Raw genomic sequence first — 15,682 nt, 5'->3', positions numbered from 1 at the left:
CTATGCTAAAATTAAAAAAAAATCCGCTTTTATGGACTTTTTCGCTCATTCGATGTAAGTTGTTTGTGTTGGAGTCTTCAAAGGTGAAGAAGAACATTTAAGAGCAACAGTAAAAACTTTCCAGGCTTCGTCTTTTCCAGTTTTGCCGTGTCCATGAATGTCCACTTGGTGGCGCCATTTCATAATTTCCTAAAATGAACGCCGCTAACTGGTCGAAAGACTGTTTCATTTGAAAAAGAATACTCACTTGTTTCTGTTATCTGGAAGATTTGATCAACGATGTGTTGTAATCGAGAAATGGTAATAAAAGTCTCTAAGTTATTAAAAATAAATAAATGTACACACGGTCTGCTGAAAAAAAAATAATATAAATATATGACGTAATGTTTTGATCCTCGGAAAGTCCATCCAGTGGGACGACACATTTCTGCCGTTTTGCCTTGGTCTGGCGCGCGCACACACCGTTGGGCACGCGCAGGGAGCAAAGTGGAACGGGTTTGGGTTCTCGTGCACAACCGAAGACACTTGTGGAGACAATCAGGCGCCCAAAATAACGTTCAGCCACTTTGCTGAGGGACAAGTTAAGGAATCTTCTCCTTCTTTTTGTCGTTCTTGTGGTCGTGCTGATGAGAGGTATTTGTGTCTTTTTTTATTTCGATGAGCCATTAATTTCTCCTTTTGCTCGTTTGAACTCCACAACGACACAAATTGCGAATGTTCACTTTTGGGGCCGCAACTAGTGATGATGTCATGTGAGGCGTTTAAGGCCCCTCGGGAGTGTTTTGGGGGCTGTCAGGAGGCCCCCGACTTTTTATCAACTTTGAAGCACGTCTGAGCAATTATACAAGAATGGAAAGCAGCCCATTTGGAAAATCATCTTTTTATCCGTTTGTCTTGATGATGATTTCACTCACCTGTGCTTCAGTTTTTGCTAATTGGATTTTTCTTATATAAAATGTTGTCTTTTGTCAGACTTTCATTGCGATGTGCTCAATTTCGAATCTTGAATTAAATTTGGTCAATAGAAATATGATCATATTTGTGTGTGCACTCAGACAAAATGTCATTTTAAATTGTTGGTCCACATTAAATAGGTATTATTAATTCTTAAAGGAATGCTCGGTCCTTTCTAAACATTATCTACAATTCATACTTTTACTCCTAATTAGTATTATCACTAAGTAATGGCAATCTAAAAATCATAGCAAATTATTAATGATAAATTATAATAACCGTATTGCTAGTTCTGATTTAGATCACTTCACAACGTAATAAGAGGGGAGATTGTGTTTCTTAGCAGGGTTGATGTTTCCACCTGTTCAGATTTTAACTGTTCCGTTAAAATATGTTAAACTTTCATTTGTTCTAGTCAGTATTTTTTTTAATTACTTTTGCAAAAAGTGATGCATTTTTGCGCATTAAATTTAGTGAGGAGATTAGAGAAAAGTCCTACGGACTGTTTGTTTTATCATGATTGGCTTTCCGTTGTCTTTTCGTTAATCGGGATTTCACCATAGTTCTGAAGGAATTGAACCTCACCAACCACACATTTAAAAAAACAAATTCTACTCTGGACCAGAGGTAGCCATTCATGAGAGGGCACTAGGTCACCGCCCCCACCTCTGTCCGTGGTCACCATATTGCTTATTTATAAAAGAAAGAAAATTATTTTTGAAAGATATAAATTTTACCAGTTTGAAGTTGAACCCACAATTGATTTTCAGTGAAACAAATGTGAAAATGTACTTTGGATGATTGAGGCTGTCATTTGACTTGGTGACCTGATGTATTTGTATGTCAAGATGGTGCCAAACTGTGAGCAGCATCCAAATCTTGTCGCTTAGCGCCAGGAAGTGATGCTCTCTGAGAAATAGGAAGTGAGAGGACGCCAAAGAGGGCAAAGCGGGACGCCATTCGTCGCCGTCCATGTCGTCCGAAACCAGCTCACCGTCACCTTCTTCCCGGGCTCCCTCGCCGTCACCCATCCCGCCGGGCGGCCGACCGAGCGTCTCCGCCCAGGGCATCTCCTTCCTGCTCCAGATGGGACTGACCCGGGAGCCTTTGACCCTGGACGCCAACTACTTGACTCTGTCGGCCATCGCCGAGCTCGTCTGCGCCGTCGTCGATCACAAGGTACAAGTGAAAAGTCACCCTGGTCTTGCCTTGGACTCGGCAACACACTTAATTTTGCTTCCTCAGCTAGGTCACGCGAGATGCATTCATACAGATATTAAAAACATTTTTAGAACAGTAGCAAAAGTGAAGTAAAATCAAGTACTTCTTGTTTGGTCATCACAATCAACCACACATTGATTGTTGCGCTTCCCCATTCTGTGTGTGTGTTTGTGTTGTGTGTGAAACACAAAACAAACATCACCCTTTGTTGCCGTCTCGACGTAAGGACACTCGTCAAGCTTGCTAGTTGCCATGGCGACCAAGGCCAAGTGCTGCTCAGGTGCACCGATTTGATGTGACGTTGTCGACTCAAACATTTACATGTTTTTAATCCTCGTGTTAAATGTTTCCCAACACAACAGCTTCACTTTCCACATTCTGATGACTAAACCCTCACTTGACCTTCCACCTTAAACGACTGACGTCAAGATTTACAGCGGCAGACTCTCTTCCCGTGACGCCCCCTAGAGGAGACAAATAGGTGCATGCTTGTCAGCAGAACATTTGCTACCATCATGACCACGGCCTCAAAAGTTGCTTTGCGTCTGAACTAGCAAATCAGGAAGTGAGTTTGTGTTGGATGTAAATGATGTTGAATCTGAGCAGGAAATCACTTGTCGTGTTTGCATGAACGCCAGCACACAGGTCCACGTTTCACTTTTGAAAACAGCCCAAACGTGAGATATCACAAAGTTATCCAGTTTCATTGAATTTGTCTGCAAATGATTATTTCTAAATGGCAAAGTTATCTATTTTCTATGTCGGCGATATATATTGGACATGAGCATTAGCATGCTAACCTTTGCATGTTAGCATAGCCCTCAACCCAAGGCATAAAAAGAGTTGATTGCGAGTTGAGAATATACATATGGCCATCGACCCAGAATGCATGTTCTTCAGTTGAAATGTGTGTACGTGTGTGTGTGTGTGTGTGTGTGTGTGTGTGTGTGTGTGTGTGTGTGTGTGTGTATGTGTGTCTGTGTTTGCTTTTTAAAGGATTAGTGCTCTCTTAAGTGATGATAATTTCCTGAGTGCACTGCAATTTATTGGGCGACATTTGTTCTGCCCCCCGCTGGTCAAAAGATGTCACCATCTCATCCCAACATTCGTGGTATAAAGGTCATGGGGCAGCCCTGAGCGAGGCCTCTCGTGACTTCAACCAGTTTGTGTGTGAGAGTGTGTGGTGTGTGTGTGCATGTGTGCGTGTGCGCGCGCCTCAGTTAATAGCAGATTAAAGACCGACTCAGTGTGCATTAAACACTTGCTTGCCCATTAAAAGACACCCAAAGTAAAACGGAGGCCAGCATTCAGTTGTATTTTTTTTTCTTTCTTCCTGAGGTCAAACCCGGGGCAAAATAATAAAAATCAGCTCAAAGCTCAACTGTGATGTAATTTTAGAAAATCGCAAGTAACAAAATACATAAAATTAATTAACATAAATTTGAGCAAGTAATCGTTTTGTTGAAGTGAGATTCTGACAAGCGTCAAAACCCGGAAGTGTGACATCACTCTAAGACAACAATCCCGGGGGCTCACTATGGAAAGTGAACAGAGCCAGTCAGAAATCGATTCGGAAAGCGACATTTCAAACTTATCTGAGGGGTTGCAGGTGTTTGAAAAGATGGAGGAAGAGGAGGTTGTTGGCAAGATGTATGTTGGACCATACATGTACGAACGAGCCAGATGCTCAGGATGTGGAAAATGGTGTGCCTGAACGGCCGTACATGGAGTGGAGCCGAAACACATCAGGATCAGAAGAATGCTTGTAACAAAGAATTATTATCAACACCATTGTGAAATTCATTCTCTTTGCGCAAATAAAACTGTATCGTTCCAATTTTCTGGTCCATTTATGTGCTCTATTTTGTATAACTCTAATGGCAAAGGGAAGTAAACAGGACAAACAACAATGCATTACAATGGTTGACTGGCTACTCGGCATTCTGTAAACGATGTCACTCGCCAGAGATTGCCGAACAAAAAAAGCATTTTCGATGTTAAGCGCGTTGCTATTGGTCAAACTATGAACCTGAGTGGGTTGTTCAAAAAAAGTTTCGAAAGTATGCTTGAAATAGTTTCAACCCTAATTATTACTCAAAAGATGGTTAGCTTAGTTCACACCTGACCTTTAATGTTTCACATCTTTAGAATGTCAGTTTAACTGTGTGTCTGTGTGTGTTTGTGCGTGCGTGCATATATTTTTCCTCCTTCATTGTAAAAATACGTTAGCTTCACGGAAGATGAATAAATTGCCCTAAGATGCGAATATGAGTTTGTCCGCACAGTATGTGTGAGTGGTCGATGGTAGCATTGCCCGTTTCTCTTCTTACACGTCAGTTCCCAGAATGCGGTTTCTTGAGGATGCACGACAAGATCCTACTCTTCCGCCATGACATGAACTCGGAAAACATCCTGCAGCGAGTCACCGCCGCCGAGGACATACGCGAGGGCGACCTGGTGGAGGTGGTCGTGTCGGGTCAGTGGGCGGCCGTCGCTCTTCATCGTCTGAAACGCGATGTTCTTTCCACTGGTGACGTCGTATTCCCTGATCGCAGCTCTCGCCTCGTCCGACGACTTCCAGATCTGCCCCCACGTGCTGTATGTGCACTCATACCGCGCGCCTGCTTTCTGCGATCACTGCGGCCTGATGCTCTGGGGACTCGTTCGCCAAGGCCTCAAATGTGACGGTAACACACCTGCCTCAAGTTGAACTAAGCTTGAAAGTTGAAATGTTTAAAGCCTTATCTCATTAGTAGACAGATGATTGTACAAATGGTTTAGTAGTACCAATTCAAGAGTGGTGAGCCACAGGGGTCAATGATGGGGCCTTTGTTGTTTTTATTGTACATGTCCTTCTGCGGGTGATACTACTATTCAATTAGCATTTGTACAGTTGCACTTAAGTTAAACATATTTGTTGTAGAAATGAGAGTTAAAATAGATCATGAAGAAATAGAGTAGAAAAGTAAACGAATTAATTCCTTCGAGTCATACCCAACGCTAAACTGTTTTGGAAACCTCACATTGGCAATGTTAAAACAAATGTGGCCAAATGCATATCAGTAAAAAGTGAAAAGCGGTACTAAGTAGGCTCCACCTTACTGCTCACTGTCTTCTCCTCTCTTAGTTTGGCTTTCCTGACATATGAGGTCTGAACCCACAGAGACAAAAAGAGTGCATGTGCTCTTGTGCAGGTTGTGGTCTGAACTTCCACAAGCGTTGTGCGTTGAAAATCCCAAACAACTGCAGCGGCGTCAGGAGGAGGCGAGCCTCTGTCTCCCTGAGCAGCACTCCCGCTTCTCTTGCGCGCCCGCCTTCGGTAGACTTCCCCAAAACTTGCAACACGCTGCAGGATGAGGTACTGAGGCGCTCTCCAAGCCCTCGTCAACAACCAACAAATATCTGATAGCTCACTTCAAGTGTTACATTTTCATGTTATAGTCTACCTTGACATGTGCTTGTAACACACTAGCTAGTCACACTAGCTAGCTTGTAACACATTAGGTAGTCTAGGTTCCCCAAACATCTCTCAAACACACACAAACACGTGCGCTGACAGCGCCTGGAGGCAAAGCAATGGATTTTCCATCCTGTTTCACACAGCCAACAAAGTGAGTCCTACCCACCGCCCCAACACACACACACTCAATGCATCATTAGTGGGTCACACTTGGCACATTGGTCATTAATTGTAGTTTGTGTGTGTGTGTGTGCGTGCGTGCGTGCGTGCGTGCGTGCGTGTGTGTGTGTGTATGTCAGAAGAAGGTGGATTATCCAAAGTGGGGCACATGCGGGTTGAGGCCAGTTGGTCCAAATCGGAAGCTGGTTGTTCCGTGGCGTGGAAAACTTTCGATTAATCCAAATGTCCTTTTTGCTTCCTTCTTTGTATTTGTGTGTTTCAGCTACAAAAAAATGGGCATTATTATTATTATTTCTTGTCATCATAAAAAATAATGTCCGGAAAAGTTAATAGTAGAGGATTTCATTTCAAACGGCGTATATGGGAAGTTTTGTCTTCTTCGTGCTGGTGATGCGCTATTGTTCTTTGCGTCTGTGTGAGCAGCAGCGCCCCCTGCTGGGCGGCGGGAATCGTATGCTTAACGATTGTCCCACCTGGATGGCAAAGATGGTCCCAGGCGGCGTTAAACTGCCGCACACGTTCTCTGTGCACACGTACGCGCGGCCCACCGTGTGTCAGCACTGCAAGCATCTGCTCAAGGGTCTCTTCAGGCAAGGCCTGCAGTGCAAAGGTCAGTGGGCTCATCACGCTGCATCGTTACCTTGTCCTGAAGTTTCTGGAACCTTCTGACGGTGCCCCCTCTGTTTAAGATTGTAAATTCAACTGTCACAAGAGGTGCGCGGACAAAGTTCCTCGAGACTGCGTGGGGGAAGTCCACTTCAACGGAGGTGAGTCCACATCTTTGTTAATTCGTTACATCAAGTACGACATGTTCATGTGACTTCACGTGCAACATGTTACGTGTGTCCTGTACTTGAGAAGGGACATGCAGTCCTACCCCGGAAGCCGAATCCACCATTGAGCTGGAGATCAGTGAGGTCGGCAGTGACGGAGGACACAGCGCCGACGAGCAGGACCGAGGGACCACGTTGGAGGACCACAAGATCTTCGATGACGGATCCTGCAAGGACAGCGAGAAGGTTGACGAGACGACGCAAGCTATCAGGTGACATGCACGTCGAGCAAGAACGTCCCCGGTTTCGAGCTGTTAAAAAAAAGCTATTTGTGTGAGTGTTGGGGCCAGAACAGGAATTACACGATGTGCTCCCTCTTACGTGTTCCAGTTAAGAGGTGAGCAGCAGCATTGCGCCTGGTCAGATCATTCATTACGATGAGCCATTTTAAACTGTTTTGACTGGCATTTATGTCACAAAGATAAGGGACTGCGAGAAGCCAATGTTTACTGATGCGTTTTTGTGCGTGCGTGCTTGTGCAGTCCGTTGACGAGCAGCAACATCCCTCTGATGCGAGTTGTTCAGTCCATCAAACATTCCAAGAGAAGAAGCTCCACTGTGGTCAAAGAAGGTTGGATGGTGCACTACAGTAGTCATGACAACATGGTCGGTACACACATACACAGAAACACACGTGTAAATGGACTCTTGTGTACCACTCTGACCTTGACGTGTCCGTGCAGCGGAAACGTCATTTCTGGTGTCTGGACTGCAAAAGTCTTACACTCTTCCAGAACCACAGCGGAGCCAAGTTCTACAAGGTACAGACACAAGATTTGTTTGCACCAAACCTAGACTTAGACTTAGCCTTGATTGAGATCATTTCTTAAACCTGACTTCTATCTGTATTCATCATAGATTAGCCTCAGGCTAGATTTAGAACTACAACTAGACTCAATGTCGACTCAATGTGAATAGATTTACATTCGAAGAGTGCAAAGGGGATTCGGCCGTTGGCCAATCCTTTGCACACATTCTTACTTTCAAGAGTTGGAACAGAGCCGACAACAAAGGAGGTAGTAAATCACAGTAAGGGATGAATTCCTCGACAGGAGATTTAGACAAGATGAGATTTAAAGTCCTTTCTATTTCGGTAAGATCTATTCCGAGACTAGTTTTAGATTCGCCTTTGATTTAGCCATTGCTAAAAGGTGACATAACAGTTCCGATGCATGTCCTCAGGAGCTGTCGTTGTCCGAGATCCTGCGCGTGGAAGCTTCGCATGAAATTGTCGGCCCGACGGTGGGCAGTAGCCCTCCTTGCTTCCGCCTGGTCCTCGCATCCGGAGTCATCTACTATGTCGGCGAGGACGACCGCGGCGCAGCTCAGGAAATGGGCCGCACTTGGGAGAAGGCCATCCGTCGGGCCTTGATGCCCCTCACCCCCAAATCCAGCCTGAACACCGGAAATGGTCAGGACCACAGTGAGTCATCAATGCCAAAAATATATGGTGGTTGTGTCAAAATTTGTAATGCGACAAAAAAATAATTTATAATTGATCATACAGTGGTACAGTGAAACTCCTCTACAACGAAATCATGTTTGCAGCAAGAAATTTTTCACAACAGGGGGCTTTTCACTGTAGCAAATTTGATCTCAGATGTAAACACACGCACACACAAACATATTTATTTTTATTCCAATAGTGCATAAGTTTGAGCATACACTTATTTGACACTTCATATAGTCAGTGTAGAAAGAAAAAAAGGGAAAGAAATTGTGAAATTTACGATCAGCATTCACTTTCACTTACATCAATTCTTGGATAATGTCTTTTATTTTGTTTCCTCCGTCTTTCATTTTGATCACGTTTACCCTCACTTCCAGCATCAGAGCTCTTCTTGTCTTCGCTGCTTGACATCCAATGGTCCGTTTTGTAGCCATTTTAGCAATGCAACGTTCTTGCTGCGTCTGAAACGAACAATAACAAATACTTCCTGGACTACTGCGCATGTGTAAACCAGTGTGGTGGTTGCTGTTGCCGTTTCCAAACGAAACAGTAGAGGTCGCTGTTGGATTAGACTTCGTTGTAGTGAATCTCGTCGCGAGGCAAGAGGAGAGAAAAAGATTTCGTATTATGAAACAGGGTTTTTTTCGTTGTATGGGGCGCAGGAAAGTGGGAATGGTGTTAATGCATGAAGATTTTTTCACACTATGGGGCATTTTCGCCCATGTAGGTTTCGTTGTAGTGGAGTTTCATTGTACGTCTACTTACGAAATGAATTGCTTCTGGAAGAAATTTAACTAGAAAATGTTGTAAGTGGAGACGCGTTTTCCATGTAAATGCCCTAATCCGTTCCAAGACCCCCCAAAATTCAGAAATAAATGTTTTCCAAAGCATAAAAATGCATCAAAATATGTGACAAATAGATGTTACAATTATATTATTGCTCAATAAATGAGAGTTGTGCACAACAAGAGGCAATATTTTCCTGTTGAGGCGTTTCGTAACTTCAAAATTTCGTATGAAGAGACCTTCGTAAATTGAGGTACCACTGTATTATGAGTTAAAACCATAACTATTCCACCAACATTGATCCCACAACACTTTCACAACACTCATCTCACAACATTACACTTAGAACGTGAGTGGTCATTCATGCACTCTGGAGTCTTCGCTGCTCTTGCCGCGGATTGGTGCTTTTGATAGCAGCACTTGCATCGATGATGCACCAGGAAGCGGAATCGCATCTGTGCTAAATCCGAATGGAGCTCGACGTTGCCTGTGAGCCCTTGACAGCCGCCGCGAGACCACAACAGTCAGTCACACTCAAGTGATTGTGATTGAAAGGATTTCAGGGGATTTTACGCCTCATCCGCCTCGCTTTTTGTGGGGAATTAACAGAAAGCTTTAACTCCTTTTAGACGTTTTTACCTGGTTAGTGCGCACACCCCCCACCCCTTTGCAATCACATTGCAGACACCATTATGCTAATACACGTTACGCAACACACGTTTTTTTTTCTGTCAGACCGACCCCAAATGACTGGAAGCTCTCACTCCAGGATCAGGAAGTGCTCCTCACGAGCGACGAAATAAAAGTTGCTTATCAAACATTTGACCCAAATGTAAGCAATAACGGCACAGAGCAGCAGCCTTTCTGAATCAATAGCGGCACTCTCATGGAAATTCACTGGCGGGCAGGAACTGCGCTGCCTTTATTTTGGTAAACGGGAAGTTTTCGCTAAAAACCAAAAAGTGATGTTGTGGTGTGTCCACAGAGGAGCTGACCAGCAGCATATCAGTTTGCAACTCGCAGATCCAAGAAAACGTGGTGAGTCCTCACGTTCACGACATCGGAAAATGATCTTCCCCTTGATTATGATTTTCCCTACTCTCTTCCTCATCCAGGATATCAGCTCTGTCTATCAAATCTTCTCCGACGACGTTCTCGGGTCAGGACAGTTTGGCATCGTGTATGGAGGTAAGCTCATCACGGAGCAACTCGCAATGAGTCTCACAAGTGTGCACTTGTGGGATGCAGATGCCCCCTAGCGGTGTGTTGAAGAACCACTCGACAGGAAATTTGTATTTCATTTTAGTTGAAGTCGTTAGACGAAAATGAATTAAAATTTTGGTCCTAATTTAGTCATCTGATTGCATCTTGGTTTCAGTCCAATTTTAGTCGACTAAATTAAGAATGAATAGAGTCAATGTTTTCCTCCAGCATACATTAAAAACTTTTATACAGAAAAGTAGAACACCCACTGTTCATTCATCAAAATTAAGTGCAGTGTGCAGTCCTTGCCACAACAATGCTGGTAACACAACCACAGAAGGCGAACGTGTTTACTTTACATTTTAAGGAAAGCACTTTGTGCTAAGGAGACGGAACAGTCTCACAACATTGGCAATGGCAGCATTATTTACCTTGGAGAACATCTCCAGTAGGTGGCCCGGTGGTCCAGTGGTTAGCACGTTGACCTCCCAGTGCAGATGTACCGGGTTCAATTCCAGCTCCGGCCTCCCTGTATGGAGTTTGCATGTTCTCCCCGGGCCTGCGTGGGTTTTCTCCGGGTACTCCGGTTTCCTCCCACATTCCAAAAACATGCATGGCAGGCTGATTGAACACTGTAAATTGTCTTAAATCAAATCTTTCTCATCAACATTCTTCCCCAGAGCGGGATTAAAAGTGGAGACTGGCTTTCGTTCACCGCTCCAATCGGCCTCTGTTTGGTTCTTTTTCCCGTCTGTTTTTTTTTTCCCGATCGGCGTATGGATTCCTTCATCTAATTATATTTCGTCGCTGTGGTTTTTCGTTCGTCTTTTATTAATTTAGTCATCGTATCAATGAATGACTTGTATTTCAGTTTATGTTTCGTTTTCATCTGAAAACAAATATTTGCGACGACAATTTTTAGTCAGTGAAATGAACAATGTCTTTCACCCTTTCCACTACAGTGGACAGCTTATCATGTTATCAAGGTTACAGGGTGCACGGGTTAAGAAGTGAATTGTTTTCACGTTAATTTTCGGAAGCTTTCACGTACAATGCATTTTTTTCCAATTGGATTTTGATGATGTTGAGACATTTTGATGTGGAGTTTTGGTCGTTGTCGTCTTGCTCAGGCCAACACAGAAAGAGCGGTCGCGACGTGGCCATCAAGATCATTGACAAGATGAGATTCCCCACCAAACAGGAAAGCCAGCTGCGCAACGAGGTGGCCATCTTGCAGGTATCGGGGCCCACTGGTATATTGAGACGGACCCCCGAACGTCCAAGTTTCTGCCATGTGTGGCCAATTGATATCCACGGCATATGCGCGGACTGCTTTAAACTGTCATGAAAACATTGGAATAATACATTTGGCGATTTGGTGCCCCTCTTTGGCAAATATTTTGTTGTGCGCATTCGCCCAAGAGCTTCTCGTTTTTAATGTGATGATCATAAACGTTTACTCCTTTGATGTTTAGGATGTTTGGTAGAGAATAAGCACCAAAAACAACATACAGTGGCACCTCCCATTTTTATTTTATTTTATTTTTTTATCCAGTTTTGGATTTTTGATAATTCTTGATCAGCATTTTTCCCCCAGTTTTCATACATTTGCGCACACACAAAAACTCAGTCAAATATTTTACTGGAGTGCATGTACGTTAATCTGAAGCATTGCATAAAAAAAGCTTAACGGAAGGCAAGACATGTTTGATGTTATCTCTCTCTCTCTCTCTCTCTCTCTCTCCCCACTCCATTTCTCCCTCCCTCTCTCTAGAACCTGCAGCACCCCGGCATCGTAAACCTGGACAGCATGTTCGAGACACCCGAGAAGGTATTCGTAGTCATGGAGAAGCTCCACGGTGACATGTTAGAGATGATCTTGTCCAGCGAGAAGAGTCGCCTACCCGAGCGTCTCACCAAGTTCTTGGTGACGCAGGTAAGCGCCACAATTACCGTTATTTTTCGGATTATACGTCGCTCCCGATTATAAATCGCACCAGCCAAAAAATGCATAATTAAGAAGGAAAAAACATATATCAGTCGAAATTTCTTTGATAAAATCCAACACCAAAAACATACATGTCATCTTGAAAGGCAATTTAAAATAAAAATAAAATAGAGAACAACAGGCTGAATAAGTGTACGGTAGACTAACGTTACATGACTAACATGCCTGGTTATGTCAGTAACGACGTAACATATTAAGAGTTCTTGAAATAAATCTAGCATAAAGAACATGCGAACAAGTTTCTCAAACTATCATTTTCACTCCAAATCACTAAATCCAATGAAATCTTCATCCTCTGTGTCACTTTTAAACAACTCCCCCAACTCGGGAGGTAGACGATGCGCCGCTTCCTCTTCTACGTCGCTTACGTCAGACTCATCGTCGATTTATCAACACAGACCGAGAGCGCCCTCTTGTGGTTTAATGTGAAAACAACATGTGAAATGACAGAATCGTGTTCATAATTTCTTCTTCTTCATCTCCTTTTGGAGTTCATGTTGTTGGGATAATTACTCAATTAGTCTCACACAACTCGCTAGTGCGGCAAAAAAAGCAGCACGCTTGCCCGATCCGCTCCGAGGCAAATTCGTTAAAACCGCTGCTTTCAATTCTAGGACTGCCTATTCGAAACATTGTTTGTCTATTTGGGTTAGTGCATCGCCAGCCATGAACCTCCCGTTCCTGCAGCCAAATAATTTATTTCTGTTGTGCGTAGATCCTGGTGGCCCTCAGACATCTGCACTTTAAAAACATCGTCCACTGCGACCTGAAGCCCGAAAACGTCCTCCTGGCTTCAGCGGAGCCTTTGCCTCAGGTGCAAACACGAAAACAACAAACGCGTACCGCTCGACATGAACGGCCTCCGTCCTTCTCTTCGACCTCTTCTTCAGGTGAAGCTGTGCGACTTCGGCTTCGCTCGCATGATCGGGGAAAAGTCCTTCCGGCGTTCCGCGGTTGGCACGCCGGCCTACCTGGCGCCGGAGGTTCTTTGCAACAAAGGTTACAACCGCTCCCTGGACATGTGGTCGGTGGGCGTCATCATCTACGTCAGCCTGAGCGGAACCTTCCCTTTCAACGAGGATGAGGACATCAACGACCAGATCCAGAACGCCGCCTTCATGTACCCGCCTCGTCCCTGGAAGGAGATCTCAGAGGACGGTAGGCCATCCGGAAACTTATCTGGTGCTCACAAATGTGCGGCTAAGGCTACGTTTACACGATGCGGCCACAGCCGCCCCGTTTTAGCCCATCGTCTGCGATTCAGGGTGGTTGTGAGACAACTTGTGACAAGAAACGAACATTAACACACATTAGTCCAGCAGCGGTATACATCTGCCCCCCAACACCACCACCCTCCTGTCCCAATGCCGACACCCAGTTTTTTTTTTTTAAATTAGCTAAATATAATTCACTGAGTCTGAAATAATGACAAACATCTGACTGAGACTTTTTCGTTTATTCTATTATTTACAATAACTCCATAGCCTATTTAACTCATTCACTCCCAAAGACGTTTTTAAACGTCTTTTCAGACTTGCCATAGAATTGGCTGGTACTGAATGAGTTTATGAGATAAATGGGGGAGGGATCACAAAAATGCATCGATAGTTTTTTTTTTTACCCCATTTAGATGAAGCAATTTTTTAAAGTAAATAAAATTAATAAAAATAACTGATATAAACGATCAATTTTTACTTTCCGTAATTTTAAGAATTGTATCTGAGTGTACATCAGTAGCAGGCAAAATACCTTCCGTACTTTATTTATTTATTTATGGGTGGGGAATAATAAGAGAAAGTAATTAAATGTGCGCATACATTTAAATATACAGTATATTTTATTGAATGATTGGTTGACTACCGGTAATCATAATTACAGTCATTCAAAATAAAACATTTTAAAAAAGAGAATGAATCATTGTTTACTCCTAAAATAAATTGTTTTTCATACAAAATTTCATTTTATGAGGGAGGGTTGATCAGTCACTTAAAAAAAATAATCTAATGTGGCTCTTGGAGCAGAAAAGTTTGCTCAGTCATGCACATGAGTGTCCAAAAAATGTCAGTTCAGCTTTTGAATCAGATGCCGCTGGTCTTGTCTCCCTAGCGACAGACCTGATCAACAACCTGCTGCAGGTGAAGTTGAGAAAGCGCTACAGTGTGGACAAGTCCCTCAGTCACCCGTGGCTGCAGGTAAGCCACAAGCTAAAAGGCAAAAAAAAAAAAAAAGGCTTGCGCTATCCGGATCGAGTCAGACTAGCATCCGGTCCTCTAGGACTTCGACACCTGGAAGGACCTTCGCGACTTGGAGACGCGACACGGCGACCGTTACATCACGCACCAGAGCGACGACGCACACTGGGAAGATTTGGGTGGCGACAGAAGCCGGCAACACGCAACCACACCCTCACTGGATCGTCAGGACCAGGAGGATCAGCAGGACTCCTAGCCCTAAAGACGGGCTTCTCAAACATTTGCAATCCGGGGAGACGTTTTTGCAAGGAGCCCCCCCAGAATCCAAACTCAGATGCAACATACTTGCCATGCGCAGCCCTAAATACCATTTGGGAATTAAAAAGAAGAAGAAGAAAAAAACACAGCAGCGTTCATTGATTAGCAACCAGTCCATTGTTTGTCTATATGTTTGAGTAGCGACCAGTCCTGGGATAGCCACCTCTCCTCCTAATGAAGAAAAACGGACTGATGCGCTTAGGTAACGCATCACTCTTTTATTCTTTGGCTTCTTATTTGAATGTGTTCCGGTTCGGGTTGGGTCAGGCGAAGCGGATCTCGGTGAAGCCGGCGATAGGCGGCTGCGCCGGCGACTTCTTCTCCAGTTTGAGCCCGGTGGCCATCTTGGGCCGGGCCAGCCGGCTGGGGTGCAGCAAGCCGAAGAACAGGAAGCGCTCGCCCATCTTTGCGCCGTCCGTCAGCGTCTCGTAGCTGCGTAGCAGCTGCTCCTTGTCCGACTGGTTGCTGTTCCTCAGCAACACCTGGGTAAGAAAAACGGAACGTCATCACGCATGAGAAAAGTCGCTGGAGGATTTATTCCATATCCTACTAGCGCGTACATCTTCACATCTGCACTTTTCTCACTCGAAGACATTTCAGATGTTTTTTTCACTGCGCTCTGACATTGCTCCAGATCCTCTGGGCTGCACTATTAGAACAGCTGCATGTTACTAGAGAGTCAAATCCATCCACTAGTTGACATCTACATGCTCCGATTTCATCAATTGGCAAATTTGCACAAAGCAACATTTGTAGTGTGCCTTTATCTCCAATCATTTTCAAGTTAAAAGCTTTTCATCCATCCATCCATTTTCTGATCCGCTTTATCCTCACAAGGGACACCCTGAACCGTTTGCCAGCCAATCACAGGGCACACAGAGACGAACAACCATCCGCGCTCACACTCGCACCGAGGGACAATTTAGAGTGTTCAATCAGCCTGCCATGCATGTTTTTGGAATGTGCGAGGAAACCGGAGTACCCGGAGAATACCCATGGACAATTTAGAGTGTTCAATCACCCTGCCATGCATTTTTTTCGAATGTGCGAGGAAACCACAGTACCCGGAGAAAACCC

The 15,682-nt window shown here is 44.2% G+C and overlaps 2 protein-coding genes across 4 annotated transcripts in view; one reads left to right on the top strand and one right to left on the bottom strand.

Moving 5' to 3' along the window:
* Positions 1–447: 447 nt before the first annotated feature.
* LOC147187981 (serine/threonine-protein kinase D3-like) lies at positions 448–14,689 on the top strand. Of its 3 annotated transcripts, none has more exons than XM_086100534.1 (19): positions 448–633; positions 1,803–2,133; positions 4,513–4,651; positions 4,731–4,862; positions 5,370–5,533; positions 6,239–6,425; positions 6,505–6,582; positions 6,674–6,860; positions 7,131–7,254; positions 7,332–7,409; positions 7,831–8,059; positions 9,870–9,922; positions 10,000–10,072; positions 11,218–11,324; positions 11,862–12,023; positions 12,811–12,909; positions 12,986–13,253; positions 14,202–14,287; positions 14,370–14,689. In XM_086100534.1, exons 2-19 carry the CDS (start codon positions 1,927–1,929, stop codon positions 14,541–14,543), a joined length of 2,547 nt encoding a protein of 848 aa, XP_085956660.1. In that variant the 5' UTR covers positions 448–633; positions 1,803–1,926; the 3' UTR covers positions 14,544–14,689. The 3 variants fall into 3 exon arrangements, with proteins under 3 accessions (XP_085956660.1, XP_085956659.1, XP_085956658.1); XM_086100533.1 differs by having other exon boundaries at positions 449–633; positions 6,677–6,860; positions 7,831–8,071; XM_086100532.1 differs by having other exon boundaries at positions 449–633; positions 7,831–8,071.
* A 179-nt stretch (positions 14,690–14,868) lies between these two features.
* ndufaf7 (NADH:ubiquinone oxidoreductase complex assembly factor 7) overlaps positions 14,869–15,682 on the bottom strand; it is a 5,335-nt gene continuing 4,521 nt past the window's right edge. Inside the window, exon 10 of the mRNA XM_086100535.1 lies at positions 14,869–15,087. Within this exon, the coding sequence (XP_085956661.1) occupies positions 14,869–15,087 (219 nt within the window). The remainder of the gene's footprint in view (positions 15,088–15,682) is intronic.

Source organism: Hippocampus guttulatus, chromosome 20, assembly GCF_054856545.1.
Source record: "Hippocampus guttulatus isolate MCC_2025c chromosome 20, RoL_Hgut_1.0, whole genome shotgun sequence".
Lineage (NCBI taxonomy): Eukaryota > Metazoa > Chordata > Actinopteri > Syngnathiformes > Syngnathidae > Hippocampus > Hippocampus guttulatus.
Note: the sequence above shows the minus strand (reverse complement) of the source record. Positions and strands in the feature narration are given on the sequence as shown.